Consider the following 21,070-nt stretch of genomic DNA (forward strand, 5'->3'; position numbering starts at 1 on the left):
CCATTCCCTGCCACTTGCCACCATTGCATGCCACTTGCCCCCATTGCCTGCCACAAGATGCAGCATGTTAGTTGCCACCATAGCCTGCCACTTGCCACCATTGCCTGCCACTTGCCACCATTGCCTGTCACCAGATGCAGCGTGACACTTGCCACCATTGCCTGCCACTTTCCACCATTTCCTGTCACCAGATGTAGCCTGTTACTTGCCACCATTGCCTGTCAACAGATGTAGCCTGTCACTTGCCACTATTACCTGCCACAAGATGTAGCCTGTCACTTGCCACCATTACCTGCCACAAGATGCAGTGTGTCACTTGCCACAATTGCCGAATAACCAGATGCAGCCTGTTACTTGCCACCATTGCCTGCCACAAGATGCAGCATGTTACTTGCCACCATTGCCTGCCACAAGTTGCAGCATGTTATTTGCCACCATTGCCTGCCACTTGTCACCATTGCCTGTCATCAGATGCAGCGTGACACTTGCCACCATTGCCTGCCACTTTCCACCATTGCCTGTCACCAGATGTAGCCTGTTACTTGCCACCATTGCCTGTCACCAGATGTAGCCTGGCACTTGCCACTATTACCTGCCACAAGATGCAGCCTGTCACTTGCCACCATTACCTGCCACAAGATGCAGCGTGTTACTTGCCACCATTGCCTATCACCAGATGCAGCCTGTCACTTGCCACCATTACCTGCCACAAGATGCAGCATGTTACTTGCCATCATTGCCTGCCACTTGCCACCATTGCCTGCCACAAGATGCAGCATATTGCCTGCCACTTGCCACCATTGCCTGCCACAAGATGCAGTATGTTACTTGCCACCATTGCCTGCCACAAGATGCAGCATGTTATTTGCCACCATTGCCTGCCACTTTCCACCATTGCCTGTCACCAGATGTAGCCTGTTACTTGCCACCATTGCCTGTCACTAGATGTAGCCTGGCACTTGCCACTATTACCTGCCACAAGATGCAGCCTGTCACGTGCCACCATTACCTGCCACAAGATGCAGCGTGTTACTTGCCACCATTGCCTATCACCAGATGCAGCCTGTCATTTGCCACCATTACCTGCCACAAGATGCAGCATGTTACTTGCCATTATTGCCTGCCACTTGCCACCATTGCCTGCCACAAGATGCAGCATGTTACTTGCCACCATTGCCTGCCACTTGCCACCATTGCCTGCCACAAGATGCAGCATGTTACTTGCCACCATTGCCTGCCACAAGATGCAGCATGTTACTTGCCACCATTGCCTGCCACTTGCCACCATTGCCTGCCACAAGATGCAGCATGTTACTTGCCATCATTGCCTGCCACTTGCCACCATTACCTGCTACAAGATGCAGCATGTTACTTGCCACCATTGCCTGCCACTTGCCACCATTGCCTGCCACAGATGCAGCATGTTACTTGTCACCATTGCCTGTCACTTGCCACAATTGCATGCCACAAAATGCAGCATGTTATTTGCCACCATTGCCTGCTACTTGCCACCATTGCTTGCCACTATTGCCTGTAATCAGATGCAGCATGACACTTGCCACCATTGCCTGCCATTTGCCACCATTGCCTGTCACCAGATGCAGCGTGACACTTGCCACCATTGCTTTTCACTTGCCACCATTGTCTGCCACAAGATGCAGTGTGATAATCATAGCCTGACTCTCTCTCCCTCACCTTCATCTGGGCATGTTTCGGTGCTGTAGTTTCCCCCTAGGATTGCAATGGGCCAGCCAGTCCTCAGACTGATCCTCCTTTCTCCTTTTTTTTTGTTTTTTTCCCCCTGGCCAATGGGAGGAAAAGGTGGAGGAAACATAGTGCCGGCTGTCCTGGCAAGCGCCTCTTCTGAGAAGAGCAGCATGAGGAGAAGAGGGAGGGGGGAAAGAAGAGCCTGCAGCTGCTCTCTCTCCACACACAGAGACACAGCCACTCTGATCTCCTATTCTGCTGCCCGCTAGAAGGGGGAACGGGCAGGAAACAGAGCCCTCTTCTGACAGCGGCGCCTCAAGTGGGGGGGGGGGAGGGAGGCAGCGCAGTTTCTCCTCCTCAGATCCTATCATTTGCCGACAGGGAAAGCAAGCGGGAGTGGGATCTGCTGCACTTGAGCTTCGCCGCCCCCCTTTGCCTCAGCTTGCGGTGCCTGGGTGCTTTGCACCCTAAGTACCCACCCAGGATCGGCCCTGCTTCTGGGTGTGCAGGATACCTGGTCCTCAGCTGTGCACTGTGGTTCCTCATACCAACCACTGTGTCACTTTGGGACATATTAATAAGTTAGTAGCCAGAGGGTGAAACCACAGCCATAGAGTGCCGTGAGTGGACATGCCACCTGCTAGAAAGATAAGTATTTAAATTGATTGTGAATGAAAAAAATTGTATTTAAAAATAACAAACATGTTATACAGTACTTACCTGCTCTGTACAGTGGCTTTGCACAGAGCAGCCCTGATTCTCCTCTTCTTGAGTCCCCGCCAGCACACTAGGCCCCTTCCCCTTGCGGAGTGCCCCCATAGCAAGCCGCTTGCTATGGGGGCACTTGTGCATGCTCGCTCCCGAACCAGCTGTCTGTGTCCATAAGACACAGTAAGTGCGGCTCAGCCCCAACCCCTGCTCCTGCCTTACTGTCTGTGATTGACAGCTGCTGGAGTCCATGGCTGCGTCTTTACAACTACTTTAAAGCTGATCTCTTGGCCGATGGGAGAGACATAAATGAATGCAGCTCAGTAATCATGAATACATCATTACATTTTTGTAAATGCAAGCAGTGTAGGTACCTGAATTTCACTTTTGCAGTCTCTGTACAGAAGAACTGAAAGCGGGGAAGAAGATGCTTGTGAAAGACCTTGTGGGCTCTAGACCATTGATGCAAAAGTAAGTATTGTGGACCTTAGTTCTGCTTTAACCCCTGCAGTATGGAAAGCCCCACTGCAAGGGAGAAATGTTCTTTTCCCCAGAGCTCAGCTTGATGTATGAAAGAAAGAAGCAGCATGAGGAGCCAATCAGTTCATATGCTGACCGGAAGATGCAGGAGGAGAAAGCAGAGTGACAGAGAGCTGAGCTTATCACTGTGCTGCTTCTCCTTTCACTGTCCAGTCACAAGCTGGGGTGGATTCAGGACCACTTGGGCTCAGAGAAAGTGAGTGGAAATGATGCTAGCCATCAGATTAAGGAGATCTAGCAGCAGGGACATCTAGTTATGGAATTCTCTTGGTTGACACTGAAAATTAAAGCACAAACTGGAATTGTTATCTTATCTTTTAATAGGCTATTTATGTTTATCTTATTATTTTTATGCTCTAACATCATACCTCCCAACATTTTGAGATAGGAATGAGGGACACCTACTAGCAAACGTATGTAGGCATAGGACACGCCTCCTGCTACACACCCTTAACCACTTAAGACCCGGACCAAAATGCAAGTAAAGGACCCGGCCAGTTTTTGCGATTCGGCACTGCGTTGCTTTAAAGGATCACTAAAGGAATTTTTTTTTTTAGCTAAATAGCTTCCTTTACGTTACTGCAGTACTGGTTTCATGTCCTCATTGTTCGTTTTTGCTTTGAAGTAGCTGTAATTCTGTTGTGATCTCCACACTTCCTGGTTGCCTGGCTCCTTATGAAAAAACTCATGGGAGCTTCTCACTGTGGTCTAAGCTGTGTGTCTAAAACTCCTCAGAACCAATCAGATTCATTTTAAAAACAAAACACTGCCCTGGATTTGTTTGTTTTTGTTCTGTGGGTCTCTTTAGTTCACATAAACATGAAACCAGTTTAAAACCGAAAGTGAAACTAGAGGCACATTATATGATAGCATTGAATCTATTTTTAATCATTTTTAAAAGGAATCAGTTAACTTTTATGTCTCTATACCCTGTAAACAGTCATTTCAGCAAAAAATTTTTTTCCTTTAGTGACCCTTTAACTGACAATTGCGCGGTCGTGCGACGTGTCTCCCAAACAAAATTGGCGTCCTTTTTTTCCCACAAATAGAGCTTTCTTTTGGTGGTATTTGATCACCTCTGCGTTTTTTTATTTTTTTGCGCTATAAACAAAAATAGAGCAACAATTTTGAAAAAAAATATTTTTTGCTTTTTGCTATAATAAATATCCCCCAAAAATATATAAAAAAACTTTTTTTTCCCTCAGTTTAGGCCGATACGTATTTTTCTACCAATTTTTGGTAAAAAAATCGCAATAAGCATTTATCGATTGGTTTGCGCAAAATTTATAGTGTTTACAAAATAGGGGATAGTTTTATTGCATTTTTATTAATACATTTTTTTTTACTACTAATGGCGGCGATCAGCGTTTTTTTTCGTGACCGCGACATTATGGTGGACACATCGGACAATTTTGACAAATTTTTGGGACCATTGTCATTTTCACAGCAAAAAATGCTATAAAAATGCATTGTTTACTGTGAAAATGACAATTGCAGTTTGGGAGTTAACCACTAAGGGGCGCTGAAGGGGTTAAGTGTGACCTCATATGTGTTTCTTACTGTAGGGGGGGCGGGGCTGGACATGTGACATCATTGATCGTTTTTTCCCTATATCAGGGAACACACGATCAATGACAGCGCCACAGTGAAGAACGGGGAAGCAGTGTTTACACACAGCTCTCCTCGTTCTTCAGCTCCGGGGACCGATCGCGGGACTCCAGCGGGCGATCGGTCACGGAGCTTCAGACCGGGCGGCACGCGCACGACCCCATGGCTGGGCTTAAAGGGCCACGTACAGGTACGTGGATGTGCCCAGCCGTGCCATTATGCCGACGTATATCGGCATGAAGGGGTCCTTAAGTGGTTAAAGGAGATTTAACAAAAAAAGGTTAATAAATCCACAAGGGCTTTTCTTTAACCACTATTATTCCTTTATATTGTCTTTTAAAATGTACAAATGCAGCAATTTAGAATTTGAATGAAAGGTTTAACACTGGAAAATACTTTTTGAAAGATAAAAAGTGCATTTTATATACAACTATATAGATCAGACCAAAATGAGGGAGGAATGAGGAGGAATCAGGGACAGAGGGACAGTCCCTCGAAATCGGGGACAGTTGGGAGCTATGTAACATCTATTTCTACAGCCCAGCGAAAGGGGCGCTTTAAATAACTGCATGTATTACAACTGTCTTTTATCTCGATGGAAGCTGTCTGAAATCCTGAAATGCCTTCACAGTTTAGCATACATGAGGCTGGGTTTCCAGGCTGTGTGCAGCCATGTAAGGGAGGAGCAGAGGGTTGGCTTCACATCTGGGAAGATAGCACAGAATGTGGGAGACACACACTGTACAGAGAGGGAAATAACAGAGCACAAACACAAGATAGAACCGAAAGTCACACACTTGGGACATTATCCAGTGACTGGCTGCATGAAAGGTCCCTGGGATATAACAATACAAAAGGAGCCCTTCAAATGTTTGGATTTAGGAAGAATGAATGCTGGAAATGACCAGTATACTGTTTCAGGACATTCTGAGATTGCAGCAGAGGAAAATGGAATAAATGGGACTCCTGCATTCCTGTTACTGCAATTTACTAAGAAGTTTGTGCAAGTGGTGAGGACAGGCAGAGAGGCCATACAGATTGGCGTGGAGCAGAGATTACCTACAGGGTCAGAGAGGTGAACAATTTGCCTCCAGTACTGACTACTTCCAGGACCCCAACAGATTACCTTCTGGGCGGAAAGGTGAACAGATTGCCTTTAGGGCAGAGAGGTGAACATGGAAGTCTTCATGATCAGATTATGGATTATTGGCGCACTCTATATCACTTTATGGTGTTTTGGAGCAGAAACCGTAAGTCTATTTTTTTGCAAAATACACTTGATATTGGAGAATGTCTATGTAGGATGCATAGATATGACACCCCCACCCCGAGACTGTTACCCCCCCTCCCAATTTATAGCTCTCTCCCTGCCTTATCTCACTAACTACTCAGGTTTGTAGTGCTGTTAAAGGTATTTTTTTATTTCTTAAAAAATAACAAGCATGTTATACTTAACTGCTCTGAGCAATGGTTTTGCGCAGAGCAGCCCCAATGATCCACCTCTCGGGTCCCTCGCAGGACTCCTGGCCCCTCTTCTACTCTAAGTGCCCCCATAGCAAGCTGCTTTCTATTGGGGCACTTATGTGTTCTGGCTCCCGAGCTCCATTTTGTGTGTCCATAAAACTCACAGAATGAGCATTGCCAACCCCCTCCCTCCTCGCCAATGGCTTCTGCTGCTATCTCTCAGCCAATTAGGAGGCAGAGATCCAGGAGAGCAACTGCTCTCATGCACAACCTTAGATCACAATTGGGCATGAAGGTTAAAAAAACTTTAGCCTTCACAACAGGGCCAGCCTTAGGTGTTCAGGCGCCCTGTGCAAGCTAATCCTGTGGCGCCCCCCCCCCATCTTCACCCCTTGCCCCCTGGTCACCTAAACATACACAAAGAGGCTGTCCGTGGCCCCTCTATCCTCTGCCGGGAGCCTGGGGAGTGACAATGAGAAGGAAGAGGTGAGGCAAGAGTCAGCGGAGCCCCTAGGTGGCAGTGCGCCCTAGGAGGCTGCCTTCCTAATCCGCCTAGTGGTAGCGCCGACCGCCCGTCCCTGCTGTGACTAACATTTTGCGAGCTGCGATGGCCGCACGGCGCCCCTGTTGCCCATGGCGCCCTGTGCAGCCGCACGGCTCGCACACCCCAAAGGCCGGCCCTGCTTCACAACCACTTTAATTACCATTGCTGTAAACATTTGTGTGGGGTTTTTTTTTCTTTGTTTTTTTCTCAGAGATTGTCTTACCTAACATTCTGCTAAAACTTTGTGTATTAGTAGTACTGCTTGGACCTTGAAGAAGGGTGTACACCCCGATAGCTTGTTGTGAAAATTTGCATGTTAGTACAAATAAGAAAAGTATCACGGACAGTACTCAATTGTTCTTTTAGGATGCTGAGAAAATAGATTTCTAGATAAAAAATGTGGAGTTTATTTTAAAATATGAAAAAATAAACAACTTTTGTCTATAGAAACTAAATCGTTGTTATCATTCAAATGAAGGAAAATTACAATTGGTTGCTATGGCCAACACGTCTACATTTGCTCTTAAAGTGGAGGTTCACCCGGAAATTGCTATTTTTAACCTTAGATTGATGCTCATTTAGTTTAGGGGAATCGGCTAGTTTTTTTAAAATCGAAGCTGTACTTACCTTTTTAGAGAGCGATCTTCTCCGCCGCTTCCGGGTATGGGCTGCGGGACTGGGCGTTCCTATTTTGATTGACAGTCTTCCGAAAGGCTTCCGACGGTTGCATCAATCGCGTCACGATTTTTCGAAAGTAGCCGAACGTCGGTGCGCAGGCGCAGTATAGAGCCGCACCGACGTTCGGCTTCTTTCGGCTACTCGTGACGCGATGGATGCGACCGTCAGAAGCCTTTCGGAAGCCTGTCGGAAGACTGTCAATCAAGAAGGAACGCCCACTCCCGAAGACCCATACCCGGAAGCGGCGGAGAAGATCGCTCTCTACAACGGTAAGTACTGCTCGGATTTTAAAACAACTAGCCGATTCCCCTAGACAAAATGAGCATCAATCTACGGGTAAAAAATGTTTTATGGGTGAACTCCCGCTTTAATGTTATGAAACACCAATATACCAGATAGTAAAACACAGTGGGGGTTATTTACGAAAGGCAAATCCACTTTGCACTACAAAGTGCACTTACAGCGACTGCATTTCCAAGTGCAATTTCAAGTTGGAGTTTGCACTTGTAGTGCAAAGTGGATTTGCCTTTCGTAAATAACCCCCAATAGTGTCTGTTTGGTTGTTATAGGTTAAGGCACCACACTGCTCTTTCAAGTCCTACTAGTCAGTCTTACTTAAAATATAAAGCAAGTAATTACAAGGAAGAAACGTGTTCACAAACCTATGCTTATCAATCAGATTTCAAGGGTCAAAAGTTTAGTCAGAACTGGGGGTACGGTTTAGAGGCCTAAATATAATACTGGATATGAGTCCCATCTGCAGTCATGCATCCTCCCTCTGCTGCCTCTTACTACACTAGAGGTCCTACAAAGGGCAACATGTTCATGTCGGTTAGAACTTGTAAAGATCATTTCTGATTGGTTGCTGTGGGTAGATGCGCAAATGCCCTCTGCCTCATTTAATAGGGGTCTATACATTAGACACATACATTGGTATATGTGTTTGACAGAAAGTGGACCAGTATGTCATACAATGACGGGGTGTGTTCAGACATGCATCTAGTAAGTGAGCTGAGTGAATGGAGATTCCCCTCATCTGCTGTCTACTGGTGTTTAGACACATGTTTTACAAGAAAGCTAAGGCTACGGAAACTCCCTACATCCTATCATTGTGTGCTAAGAATGAACAAGATCTAGCACTACAGGGTAAACCTTATTAAATACATCACACAACTGACATGATTGCGTGGCTTATAAAGTCAAATATAAAATTCTGAATGAAAATGAAACTTATATCTGAACAGTAGTGGTGTCCCCAATCACATCTGGATAACAGTAACGTTGTTTGTGCCACGTGGATACATTTTTGGAAAGTCATCCTTGCCCCCTTTGACCCATGACTTTCAGTCATAGCAGGGAATTAAGATCTCACTGTTTGCTTCAGATATACTGTATTCTGTGATTTTGGTTTGCATTTAAGCACAGAACAACTGGCAACAACCAGGCCCATATTCTGCCAGCCACTTAAAGTGGAAGTAAAGTCTACTTTTGAACTTGTACCTACAGGTAAGCCTATAATAAGGCTTACCTGTAGGTACAAAGACATAGGTAGATTCAGTAGGAGTTAGGCTGGCTTATCAGTAGATAAGCCGACCTAACTCAGAATCTACGCCGACTTATGTTTAAGCGTATGCTCAAACAGAGATACGCTTAAACATATCTAAGATACGACGGCTTGCGCCGTCCTATCTTAGATTGCAATATTTTGGATGGCCGCTAGGTGGCGCTTCCATTGCGGTCGGCGTAGAATATGTAAATGAGTAGATACGTCGATTCACGAACGTACGCCCGGCCGAAGCAGTACTTTTTACACCGTTTACGTAAGAGATAGGCCGCGTAAAGTTAGAGCTGGGCCCTAGTTGAAATAGTAATGTCAAGTATGGCCGCGGTTCCCGCGTCGAAATTCGAATTTTTTACGTTGTTTGCGTAAGTCGTCCGTGAATCAGGATTTACGTTGTTTACGTCCACGTCGAAATCAATAGGCCCGTGCGGCGTACTTAGCCGCAATGCACACTTGGAAATGTAGGCGCCCGGCACATGCGCAGTTCGCAAAAAACGTAAGGTCAAGCCCCATTAACATACAACACGCCCCCCTCAAACACATTTGAATTTAGGCGCCCTTACGCCTGCCGATTTAGGCTACGCCGCCGTAACTTAGCAGGTAAGTACATTGTGAATCATGTACTTGCCTCGCTAACTTACGGCGGCGTAGCTTAAATTCCTTAAGCTACGCCGCCACAAAGTTGAGCAAATGTACCTGAATCTAGCTAACAATCTCCTAAACGTGCACTGTTTAGGATATATTCACACAGGATGCAGCCAGTGAGGTCACCAGCGCATGCGCTGTGAAGGAACGGTATACCCTTGCCACATCTTCAGAGCTCCCTGCCAGGGCCCTGACTCCCAGGCGTGACATTGTCCTGGTTCGTCCATTCATACAGTCAGAGCCCGTGAAACCAGAAGGAAGACTAGGGCGAGATGGAAGCCCTGTCAGTGGTGGCCGCTGGAGGGTTTTGTTCTAAAGTAAGTTTTCATAATGTGCTTATATGCTATGCATACTAGCACATCATGCCATTGCCTTGCCGGGGATTTTATGTATTTATTTACATTCACTACCGCTTTAAAGCAAAACTAAAGTGTAAACAATTAGGCCAGGAGGCATATTTTTTTTAGTAGGAGACACTTGGTAGGTCTCTTCTGCCAAAAAACCTATTCCTTTCCCTAGCAACTTTTCGACTACCTAGTGAGTCACAGACCTGGAAAATAGCACCTTCTAAGCTCCCGTTATGCTTAGTGCAGTGTACATTCTTATGCCGTGTACACACGGTCGTTTTTTGTCTTGTAAAAAAACTTTGTTTTTTTATCATGAAAAAAACCCGACATTTTTCAAACTTAATTTTAAAAAACGACGTTGCCCACACACCATCGTTTTCTGAAAATTCTCTTGCAAAGCGCGGTTACGTACAACACATACGACGGCACTCTGTTCCATTCAAGCTCGCGTCATATCTTGCTTCTGAGCATGCCCGGGTTTAAAAACGTTGTTTTAAATGTCGTTTTAGCCCACACACGATCATTTTTTATGACACCAAAAACAACATTTTGAAAAACGACATAAAAAATTGAAGCATGTTCGAATTTTTTTTTTGGTCGTTTTTTAGAAGACAAAAAACGATGTGTAGCCCACACACGATCATTTTAAATGACGTTTTTTAAAACGTTGTTTTATTTCATCACAAAAAAACGTGTGTACGCGGCATTAGTCTACTCTCGGCATCTGTAAGATGCAGAGAATTGAACAGAGTTCTGGGATAATGTAACTCCAGGTCATACATGGTCACCCAAAGGCTGAAAAAAGAAGGTGCCGAATGTGAAAAAAGCCGCCGAGAAAATGGCAACATTGGCAACAGGGAGGGGGACCTAGTAATCGCTTGAGGAGTGCAAACAGAAGTAAGTTATCCATGATGTGCAAGTATGTTGTGCATAATTACACAATTTTGTGTAAGTGCTCACTCAATCAGCCACCTCAGCCTTAAATCTCACATGTCATTAAAAAATCACATTTCACATGAACCAATATGGCAAATTTAACCCATCCTGCCCTGCCCCACGTCACTTTAACTAGGCCTTTATGCCGACACAGGGGGGGGGGGGTCTGGGGGATTGGCAGGACTGTCTGAGCACCATGATTGGCTGTCACAGTGGTCACTTGATTAGGAGACAGCCCAGCTGGCTCCCAATAATCAATACAGACCATGAGTGCATATTTGCTGCGTGTGGGAGTTAAATCTCACCCTCTTTGCCGCTGCCCTTATTACGTAGCTGGCTATAGGTTAAGTAACTTAAAGCGTTTTTAACCCCAAAAAATATATAGGTCCTAGTCCCTTAAAGCAGATTACACAGCACAATGCTTGTGCTGTGTAATCTGCCCCCCTCTAAATTGTAAAAAATAAAAGAATCTGCTTCTTCCTGTATGCCCTCTCTAAACAGACCACGATAACCAGGGCTGCTCCTCCCGCATCACCGTGGTCAGAGTGCGTCCCTCCATCATACACTTCCTGCTCTGCTCTCCTCTCTCCCCCCTTACCCCCTCCTCCTTGCCTGTCATCTCCCTCTCTGTCTATCTCTGGCCCGGCCCCAATTGAAGTAAATGAGAGCCGTCTTAATGTACACTATTATAGTCACTCCGACTTCAGGAAAGGTTCCTGTACTACTTCAAGGCGACTTCTAGGCAACTTGTAGGCAACTTGTACCCATTGATTTCAATGGAAGTTGCCTCCAAAGTCGGATCACTTTCTTAACTGAAGAAACTTTACAGGAAAAGAAAATAGTTTACTCAGGCAAACCCCTCCCTCCCACAGAGCTGATTACTCTGTGATTGGCCACAGCCAAAGTCACCTGTCCTTGAGGCAACTTTAAGTTGCATTGAAAGTTGCTCCAAGGCAGGTAGGGCGGGCTGTGTGGGAGGACCCCCTCACACACCCGCTATTGCCACCCGGGGCATGGAGAAAGGTGGCAGATTGCCTCTGGGGGAGGCCTGCCTACTCCTAACTCCTGCAGTCCGGCTCCTCTCTCGAGTACACGCACAAAAATACACTTTAAAAAAAGAAATTAAAAAAAAGAAAGTTGCTCCAAGTTGTGCTGAAGTCGCCTTGCAAAGTCGCGCTGTAAGTCAGGTTGCCCCTGTGTGAACCAGCACTAAACAGATCAATTCTTTACACTTTACATATATATAGATTTGTATAAATCAGGCAGCCCTTGTTAACCTCTGAATTTGGATTGAGGGGCAGGTTAACAGGAGCAACAACTGGTGATAAGTTAATAATCAAGAAAAAAATCAAGAAAATATATGACCACATTATCCAATCTCACACCAAAGGGGCAGGGGGTAAATACATTTTAACCTATTATTTTAAAAGGGATAATCTGATTGGTTGCTATAGCTTATGAGTAGTTCCCTTTTTAACTACAATTTTCATCCAGTAGTGGCTGAAACAATCCACATTGCTGGTTGCAAATCTACACAACTGTTAGTCACACTTAAAGATGTGTTTGGATTCATTTTAATTAAAGGCCAGGTTTAATTTTCAGAATTCTTTTTATTTGATATTTTATTTATACTATGTAATCTGTAACTTGTTCTGAGCACCATTTCTGTAGTGAGCAGTATGAATTAAAAGAATGATGTGTGAACATATGAAAGCTGTCATTGCCGAGTTGTTTTAGAGGTCCAGACCAGAGGCGTTGCTAGGGGGGTGCGGGGGGTGCGGTCCGCACCGGGTTACACCCACTAGAGGGGTGACACCATCCCGTTTTTTTGTTTTTTCATTTTTTTTTTGTTTGTTTTTTAGCTGACATGCCCAGCCTGCCCTGTGCAATCCCAGCCTGCCCTGTACCACCCCAGCCTGCTCTGTGCCACCCCAGCCTGCCCTGTACCACCCCAGCCTGCCCTGTATCACCCAGCCTGCCCTGTACCACCCCAGCCTGCCCTGTACCACCCCAAACAGCCCTATACCACCCCAGCCTGCCCTGTACCCCCCCAAACAGCCCTGTACCACCCCAGCCTGCCCTGTACCACCCAGCCTGCCTTGTGCCACCACAGCCTGCTGTGTACCACCCCAGCCTGCCCTGTACCACCCCAAACTTTCCCATGCCACCCCAACTTGCCCTGTGCCACCCTAACTTACCCTGTACCACCCCAATCTGCCCTATGCCACCATAACTTGCCCTATACCACCCCAACCTGCCCAATGCCACCCTAACTTGCCCTGTACCACCCCAACCTTTCCCATGCCATCCCAACTTGCCCTATGCCACCCTAACTTGCACTATACCACCCCAACCTGCCCTGTACCACCCTAACTTGCCCTATACCACCCCAACCTGCCCTATGCAACCCTAACTTGCCCTATACCACCCCAAACTACCCTATATAACCCCAACATGCCCTATACCACCTTAACCTGTCCTATACCACCCCACTACACCAACCTGCCACTATACCACTCTATACTACCCTAACCTGCCACTATACTGCCCTATACTATCATTTACAGGGGCTGGTTTCGGGTGCGCCCCGTGCCCGTGCACTGCCTGCTTGGTGCTGGGCAGCCTAGACAGAGGGGGGGGGGGGGTGATACCATGTTTTACTGCACCGGGTGACACCAACCCTAGTGACGCCACTGGTCCAGACTTCAGGGCTATCTTCCTGATTTGGGCTTCATTACCCAGTGAGTTACTGCCAGTCCCGAGGCTAAGGGCTTGCATTGGATAAGTCAAAAATGACATCTCCAGTTTTTCTGGTTCACTTTGAGAAGCAGCATGCATGCAATGCCTTTTGTGCTAGGCAGGGTGAGAGAAGGGCAAAAGCTGCCTCAAGATGTTAAATTCCCTGCCTCTGGTCACATAATCCATCAACATCAGTACATTCAACCTGAACAGCATTATTTACACTTACACTGATTGATTAAAAGCATACAATGTATATAGCAACATTTTTTTCTTTTCTTTTTTTTTTAAGTTAGAAACATAGAAAAGTGACAGCAGAAAAAGATAGAGTAGTCCATCAATTCTGCCCTTTTTTTTCATTAACTTTATTGTCTGAGTGTAGATCTACAGGGATGTTTGTCCCAAGCATGTTTGAAGCCATTTAATGTTGACTGTCTCACTACTTCTGCTGGAAGTTTATTCCAAGGATCAACTGTCCTTTCAGTAAAATAATACTTTCTGAGATTCGTCCAGTTATATTGAGGTCATACTTTTCTTGATGTTCTTGGTGTTCTTGATTTTAGTTTAGGGCCCCTTTCACACTGGGGCGGGAGGCGCGGTGGCGGTATAGCGCCGCTAAAAATAGCGGCCCTATACCGTCGGATTTGCCGCAGGATTTGGCCGCTAGCGGTGCGGTATTAACCCCCGCTAGCGGCCGATAAAGGGGCGCATTGCGTGCGGTATTACCGCGGTTTCCCATTGTTTTAAATGGGAAGGAGCGGTATACACCGCTCCTCTCACCGCTCCAAAGATGTTGCTGGCAGGTGATTTTTTTCTCTCCCGCCAGCGCATCGCCTCAGTGTGAAAGCCCTCGGGCTTTCACATTGAGTATGCAGTGCAGGAGATTTTCAGGCGGTATTTAGGCGCTATTTTTAGCGCTGTACCGCCTGAAAAACTCCTCAGTGTGAAAGGGGTCTTAATTTAGAAAAAAACTGCCCTCCTGAACCTTATTCACCACCTTGACTAAAAATATCATCGGGACTCTGCGAAATAGCACAGCGCCCAATGATATCATCCACACTAAACTGCTGAAAGAATGTGCCGATATTTTGGCACCAGCTATCATGCAGCTCATAAACCAATCATTCAAGGAAGGCATGGTGCCACCCTTGCTGAAACAAGGTATAATCAAACCAATTCTAAAAAATCTAAAAAAATGTATCAGTTTTTTTTCCAGATTTCATTTTTTTGTTGTTGTCTTTGTCTTCCTGGAGAGAATTACCTTTCCTGACATATCTCCATGGCATGACACATTAGCTCATGTGATGCCATAGAGATAAGTCAGGTAAGGAAAATTATGATAAGTACTAGTAATTTAGGGGGTAATCCACAAAAGAGATACGACGGCGTATCTACTGATACGCCGTCGTATCCCTGTTTCTATCTATGGAACTGATCCACAGAATCAGTTTCCAAGAGATAGACAGAAGATCCGACATGTGTAATTGAATTACACTGTCGGATCTTAAGGATGCAATTCTAGGCCGGCCGCTAGGTGGCGAGGCCATTGCGGCCAGCCTAGAATATGCAAATGACCACTTACGGCGATCCACGAACGTTCCGACGGGCCCGTCGCGCTAATTCTACGTCGTTTACGGCGAGTTACGCCGTGTAAAAATAGGGCTGAGTTCTATTTGACTAAGCTCTATTAAGTATGGCCGTCGTTCCCGCGTCGAAAATTTAAACTCTACGTCGTTTGCGTAAGACGTCCGTGAATGGCGCTGGACGCCATTTACGTTACCGTCTAAGTAAATGACGTCGGAGCGACTTCTGTTAGTGCAATGCACGTCGGGTAATTTACCCGACGGAGCATGCGCAGTACGTCCGGCGCGGGAGCGCGCCTAATTTAAATGGAACTCGCCTTGCGATGGGCGGATTTAAGTTACACCGCCGCAAATTTCCAGGTAAGTGCTTTGTGGATCGGCACCTAACTTGGCAACTTTGCGGCAGTGTAACTTAAATGGAAAAATTTACGTTGCGCTGGCTGGCTGTGGATCTGGCCCTTATTTTCCATTTTGTTGACATCTCAATGACAACACACAAGCCTGTGTATGATGCCATTAAATTATGTCAGGAATGGAAAATTACAGTAAGCGTTATAATCAATTTTCAGTTTTCTTGACATCTCCATGGTGATGTCTTATGATGCTAATAAAATATGTCAGAAACATAAAATTACAGCAAGTATTGGTGATCAATTTTTTGTTTCCTGACTCCATGGCATCACATGAGTCTATTTATGAAATCATGGAGATACATCAGGAAAAAAAATTATAGTAAGTACTGGTAATCAATTTTCTATTTTCCTGACATCTCCATGGCATCACGCGGGTTAGTGTATGATACCAATGAGATATACCGTATAAGGAAAGGAATATTTTTAGCGTGTATTGGTAATCAATCTTCCATTTTCCTGTCATTTCCGGGGCATCACATGAGCCCTTGCATAATGCCATGAAGTCAGTAAGGGAATATTATAATAAGTATTGGTCATCAATTTTCTGCTTTCCGGACATCTTCATGGGGTCATACATGCACATGCATGATACCATTGAGATACATCAGTTAAGGAAAATTTGGTGAGTATTGTAATCAAATTTCTGTTTTCCTTGACATCTCTTTAGCATCACATACACATGACCAGTTTTCCCGTCGGGAAAACTGCCATGACAGCTTTTGGGAAAACTAGCCATGTGTATGCTCCATCACAGTTTTCCCGACAGGAAAACCGCTGGGAATCCCAGAGGGAAAAATGGGAACATGTTTTCTAATTTCCTGCCGGGATTCCCAGCAGTTTTCCTGTGGGAACCACTGCGGTGGGAGCATACACACGGCCAGGATTCCCGGCCAAAGCTCTCATGGCAGTTTTCCTGCCAGGAAAACCGGCCGTGTGTAGGGGGAAAAATCTGCCAAGCAGGTTCTCGGCTTTCTCCTCAGTTTTCCCAGCGGACCTTTTACCGCTGGGAAAACCAATCGTGTGTACGAGGTATAAGTCTTTGTAATACATTTTCTGTCTTAAATACCCATTTCAGGGGCTTGACAGAGAGGAAATCTCTCCAAACGGAAGGTAATTCCCCTCTTGGACAGTTGTCCTTCTGTACTATCACATTCTGTGCAGCAGACAATGGTTACCTGGACAAATAGTGTGTGAATCTATCCATCATGGTCACAGACAGCAATAAAATCTTTTAACCGTTCCCCACAATTTTGGCTTTAATTTTTAAATGCTTAGGGGCCCCCGCTCAGACTGACATGGTCTAAAGAATTGGATGACACTGACTAGTAAGGGTGTAGGCTGGGCAAAGGTTCATCCAGACCCAAAGCACACTGTAGAAATAGAAAGAGATAGCCTGGCCGCTGCACACCTTGTCCGACCCGAGTGGTTAGGAGGTAAAAACAGCCTCAGCTTGATTCATCCAGGCCACACCCCAACATGTTCTTCCTATATCTACAGCGTCTAATTTTTTAAGTTTTAGAAAAGAAAAAATAAGTAATTGCCTGGCTGTGCTTGCTACCTTTTATTTTCTCCTTGCAGTAAACCCCACAGATAATTATACTCCATATAAAAAGGAGAAAGGAAAGGAATGTAGCCCCCTTGTCTTATACATGGGGACTAGTAAATTTAGCTGTGCTGGGTGGTAACTAGCCTGGCTGATTTATAGTCTTGGTGATCATTTGTGCTTTCGCCTAAGTCTTGTTTACCTGTGGTTCCTCTCTTCTGTCAATAAGTGGCACTGTTGCCTTTGGCATTAGTATGATGAGCTGCAGTGAAGCTAAGGTATGAATATGCATATTTCTCTCAGCCAATCAGTAGGAGTTTCTTGACCACTGAGCATGCTCGGAGAGATTATATATTTTAGGAAGTCAGGTGATCTGGGTCCTCCCATCCAGACCTTGGTCTGGTGTGGATGTGCAAGGAACAGTTAAGTTGGATGAGGCCTGGAGTCTAAGGCCTGGCCATGTGCTTGAGACTCTGTGGGAGAGAGCCTGTTTATTCTATGGCGTCATGAGGAAGGCTCTGCCAGAGAGAGCTAGGTTGTTGCCTGGTTGTGAGGAAAGAGATGGAGTTCTGAGATGAAATACCAGAGGTTACTTTTCCACAAGCTGGGGACTGTGGAGAGGCTGGAAAAGTGTCAAGAGGGACTCATCCAAACCCTGCATGGTGTTGGGAGTTTTTGGTTGCTATAGGAGACAGTGGTTGCTACGTGTATATACCAGGGGTCTCCAAACTTTTCAAACAAAGGGCCAGTTTATTGTCTTTGAGACTTTAGAAGGGCCAGACTGTGGTCAGCTGGGGCAGAAAATGTCGTGGGCTTGGCATCAGTGAGAATAAATATGGCCTCAGGGTTGGTGGTCAGTAGGAGGGGTAGTGCCCCTATTAGTAGGAGGAATAGTATCCCATCATTGGTATCAGTGGAAGAAATGGTGCCTCCTTGTTGGTGTCAGTGGAAGGAATAGTACCTCATATCAGTGAGAGGAATAATGCCTGAGGGCCGGATAAAGGCTAGCAAAGGGCCACATCTGGCCCTCGGGCCGATGTTTGGAGACCCCTGGTATATACAGAACGTTGGGGGGTGCAGGCCTAAGGCCCTTGTTCTGTATTGTTATCTACCTGGCTGGGTTTTTTTTTTTTTAAGTCTGCTAATCTGTCTCCCTACTGTCCTAAGGGTGTCATGTGCCCTAATCCTCTCTCCCTGCATTTTTTTGTTGTTGTGAGCAATAAACTTACCTTGTTTATTTTAAAAGTGACTGGCGCCCTTCTCTTCTGCAACTATACCCACCCACCATACCTAAGAACCAGCACCCTGTGGTGAAATGTCAGCCCAACCTGATACCGGGGGTCAGGGGGGTGCTACAGGAAAAAAAGAAAAACTTTGTTCACTTAAAAGTACTAGAACCTCTAATCAAGCCAATATCACTGTTGATCTGAAACATTATAGTGAAATCTGACGTTACTATTGGATACTGCATATTGTGTTTTTTTTTTTTCAAGCTCTTTTCCACTAAATCATTATAAGGGCAGTACAGATAAAGTGAACATATGTTGGATAATTTTAACTTATCTATTGTTATAATCAGGACTTGGTGTACCTTTCCATTGAAAAGGAACAACTTCTGGCAGATTTGTTTTGACCACATAAAACTTTGCCAACAATATAACTGCTGCAATAGTTCAGATTTGATTAGTGATGAATCATTAACTGGGTTTATTAGGTTCTCTTGCTTGCTATTTATTTTACATAGCAATAGTAGAGTTCTGTACTGCGCTAGCCATTGATCAAGAAATCACTTTGAAGAACCTCCCCTATTCTAGCCACAGCCATATTGAGTAAGGATAGATGATTCATGAAGCATTTCAAAAGAATCCAGTTTTTTTTTTTTTTAAATATATATTTTGTTGAGAAAGCACATGTGGAGAAATTCCAACATTACAACAGAAATATACATGTCATCAAAAAACAAGTACAGAAGGGTTTATAGACATTTCAGCCATTACCGTAATATGTCACTATACAGAGTCACACGTGGAAAGGAGTCAAAACGACATGCACATTGCATTCTATTCAAGTATGGATAGCAAGAACTTCTCCGTGCTTAATTTTATTTTAGGCAGGGATTAAAGTGATACCAAGTGAAGCAGAGAGAAAAAGAAAAGAGGGAGGGGGGAGGAGAAGGGGGGGGAGACAAGAAGGGAGGGTGGGGGGGGGCATAAGAATCCATTTTTTTTTTTATATTGCTTCCTTTGTGTGAAATACTTTGTGTTCCAGCCAGTCAGAACTATGTATATATACGTGATTCTTCACTTCCAGGGGGCGTACCGCTTTTGCCGTGATTAGTGACAGCAGATGCTGATGAGTGGGTGACGGCCAATGGATGTCTTCCTGCCGGCGAGGAGACAGGCTGGACAGAGCTCTGCATATGTAACCAAAGCAGAGCTCCATTCTGTCAACGGGGATGTGCTCGATTTTATTCCCTGATTAGTAAAAACCGCACACTGTGTACACAAAAACACTGGTTAGGCACACAGTTACACCTTTGATCGCCCTAGATGATCAACCCCTTCCCAGTCACTGTCATTATTACAGTGACCGTGCATATTTTTTAGCACTGATCACTGTATTAGTGTCACGGCTTCCTAGAAAGTGTCAATTAGTGTCAGATTGTCCGCCGCAATATCGCAGTCCTGCTTCAAGTCGATAATTGCTGCCATTATTAGTATAAAAAAATAGTATACAGTGGGGATCGAAAGTTTGGGCACCCCAGGTAAAAATTTGTATTAATGTGCATACCGAAGCCAAGGAAAGATGGAAAAATCTCCAAAAGGCATCAAATTACAGATTAGACATTCTTATAATATGTCAAAAAAAGTTAGATTTTATTTCCATCATTTACACTTTCAAAATGACAGAAAACAAAAAAATGTCATCTGCAAAAGTTTGGGCACCCTGCAGAATTTATAGCATGCACTGCCCCCTTTGCAAAGCTGAGACCTGCCAGTGCCATGGATTGTTCTTAATCATCGTCTGGGAAGACCAGGTGATGTCAATCTCAAAGGTTTTAAATGCCCAGACTCATCTGACCTTGCCCCAACAATCAGCACCATGGGTTCTTCTAAGCAGTTGTCTAGAAAACTGAAACTGAAAATATTTGACGCTCACAAAGCTGGAGAAGGCTTTAAGAAGATAGCAAAGCGTTTTCAGATGTCAATATCCTCTGTTCGGAATGTAATTAAGAAATGGCAGTTATCAGGAACAGTGGAAGTTAAAGCAAGATCTGGAAGACCAAGAAAAATATCAGACAGAACAGCTCGCTGGATTGTGAGAAAATAAATTCAAAACCCACGTTTGACTGCACGATCCCTCCAGAAAGATCTGGCAGATACTGGAGTTGTGGTAAACTATTTCACTATAAAGAGATACTTGTACAAATATGGTCTTCATGGAAGAAAACCTCTTCTACATCCTCACCACAAAAATCAGCGTTTGAACTTTGCAAATGAACATATAGACAAGCCTGATGCATTTTGGAAACAAGTTCTGTGGACCGATGAGGTTAAAATAGAACTTTTTGGCCGGAATGAACAAAGGTACGTTTGGAGAAGAAAGGGCACAGAATTTAATGAAAAGAACCTCTGTCCAACTGTTAAGCATGGGGGGTGGATCAATCATGCTTTGGGGTTGTATTGCAGCCAGTGGCACAGGGAACATTTCACGAGTAGAAGGAAAAATGGATTCAATAAAATTTCAGCAAATTTTGGATGGTAACTTGATGCCATCTGTGAAAAAGCTAAAGTTAGAGGGTATGGCTTCTACAAATGGATAATGATCCTAAACACATCTCAAAATCCACGGGGGATTACATCAAGAGGCGTAAACTGAAGGTTTTGCCATGGCCTTCACAATCTCCTGACCTCAACATAATTGAAAATCTATGGATAGACCTTAAAAGAGCAGTGCGTGACAGACAGCCCAGAAATCTCAAAGAACTGGAAGACTTTTGTAAGGAAGAATGGGCAAAGATACCTCAAACAAGAATTGAAAGACTCTTGGCTGG

General features: G+C 44.9%; 1 protein-coding gene across 2 annotated transcripts in view; it reads left to right on the forward strand.

The window, feature by feature from the left end:
- The first annotated feature begins 5,259 nt into the window (after nt 1–5,259).
- TNFRSF11A (TNF receptor superfamily member 11a) overlaps nt 5,260–21,070 on the forward strand; it is a 100,840-nt gene continuing 85,029 nt past the window's right edge. For both annotated transcript variants that reach the window (XM_040353596.1, XM_040353597.1), the window contains exon 1: nt 5,260–5,813. In XM_040353596.1, the coding sequence (XP_040209530.1) occupies nt 5,739–5,813 (75 nt within the window). In that variant the 5' untranslated portion in view covers nt 5,260–5,738. The remainder of the gene's footprint in view (nt 5,814–21,070) is intronic.

The sequence above is a fragment of the Rana temporaria genome, chromosome 5, assembly GCF_905171775.1.
Source record: "Rana temporaria chromosome 5, aRanTem1.1, whole genome shotgun sequence".
Classification (NCBI taxonomy): domain Eukaryota; kingdom Metazoa; phylum Chordata; class Amphibia; order Anura; family Ranidae; genus Rana; species Rana temporaria.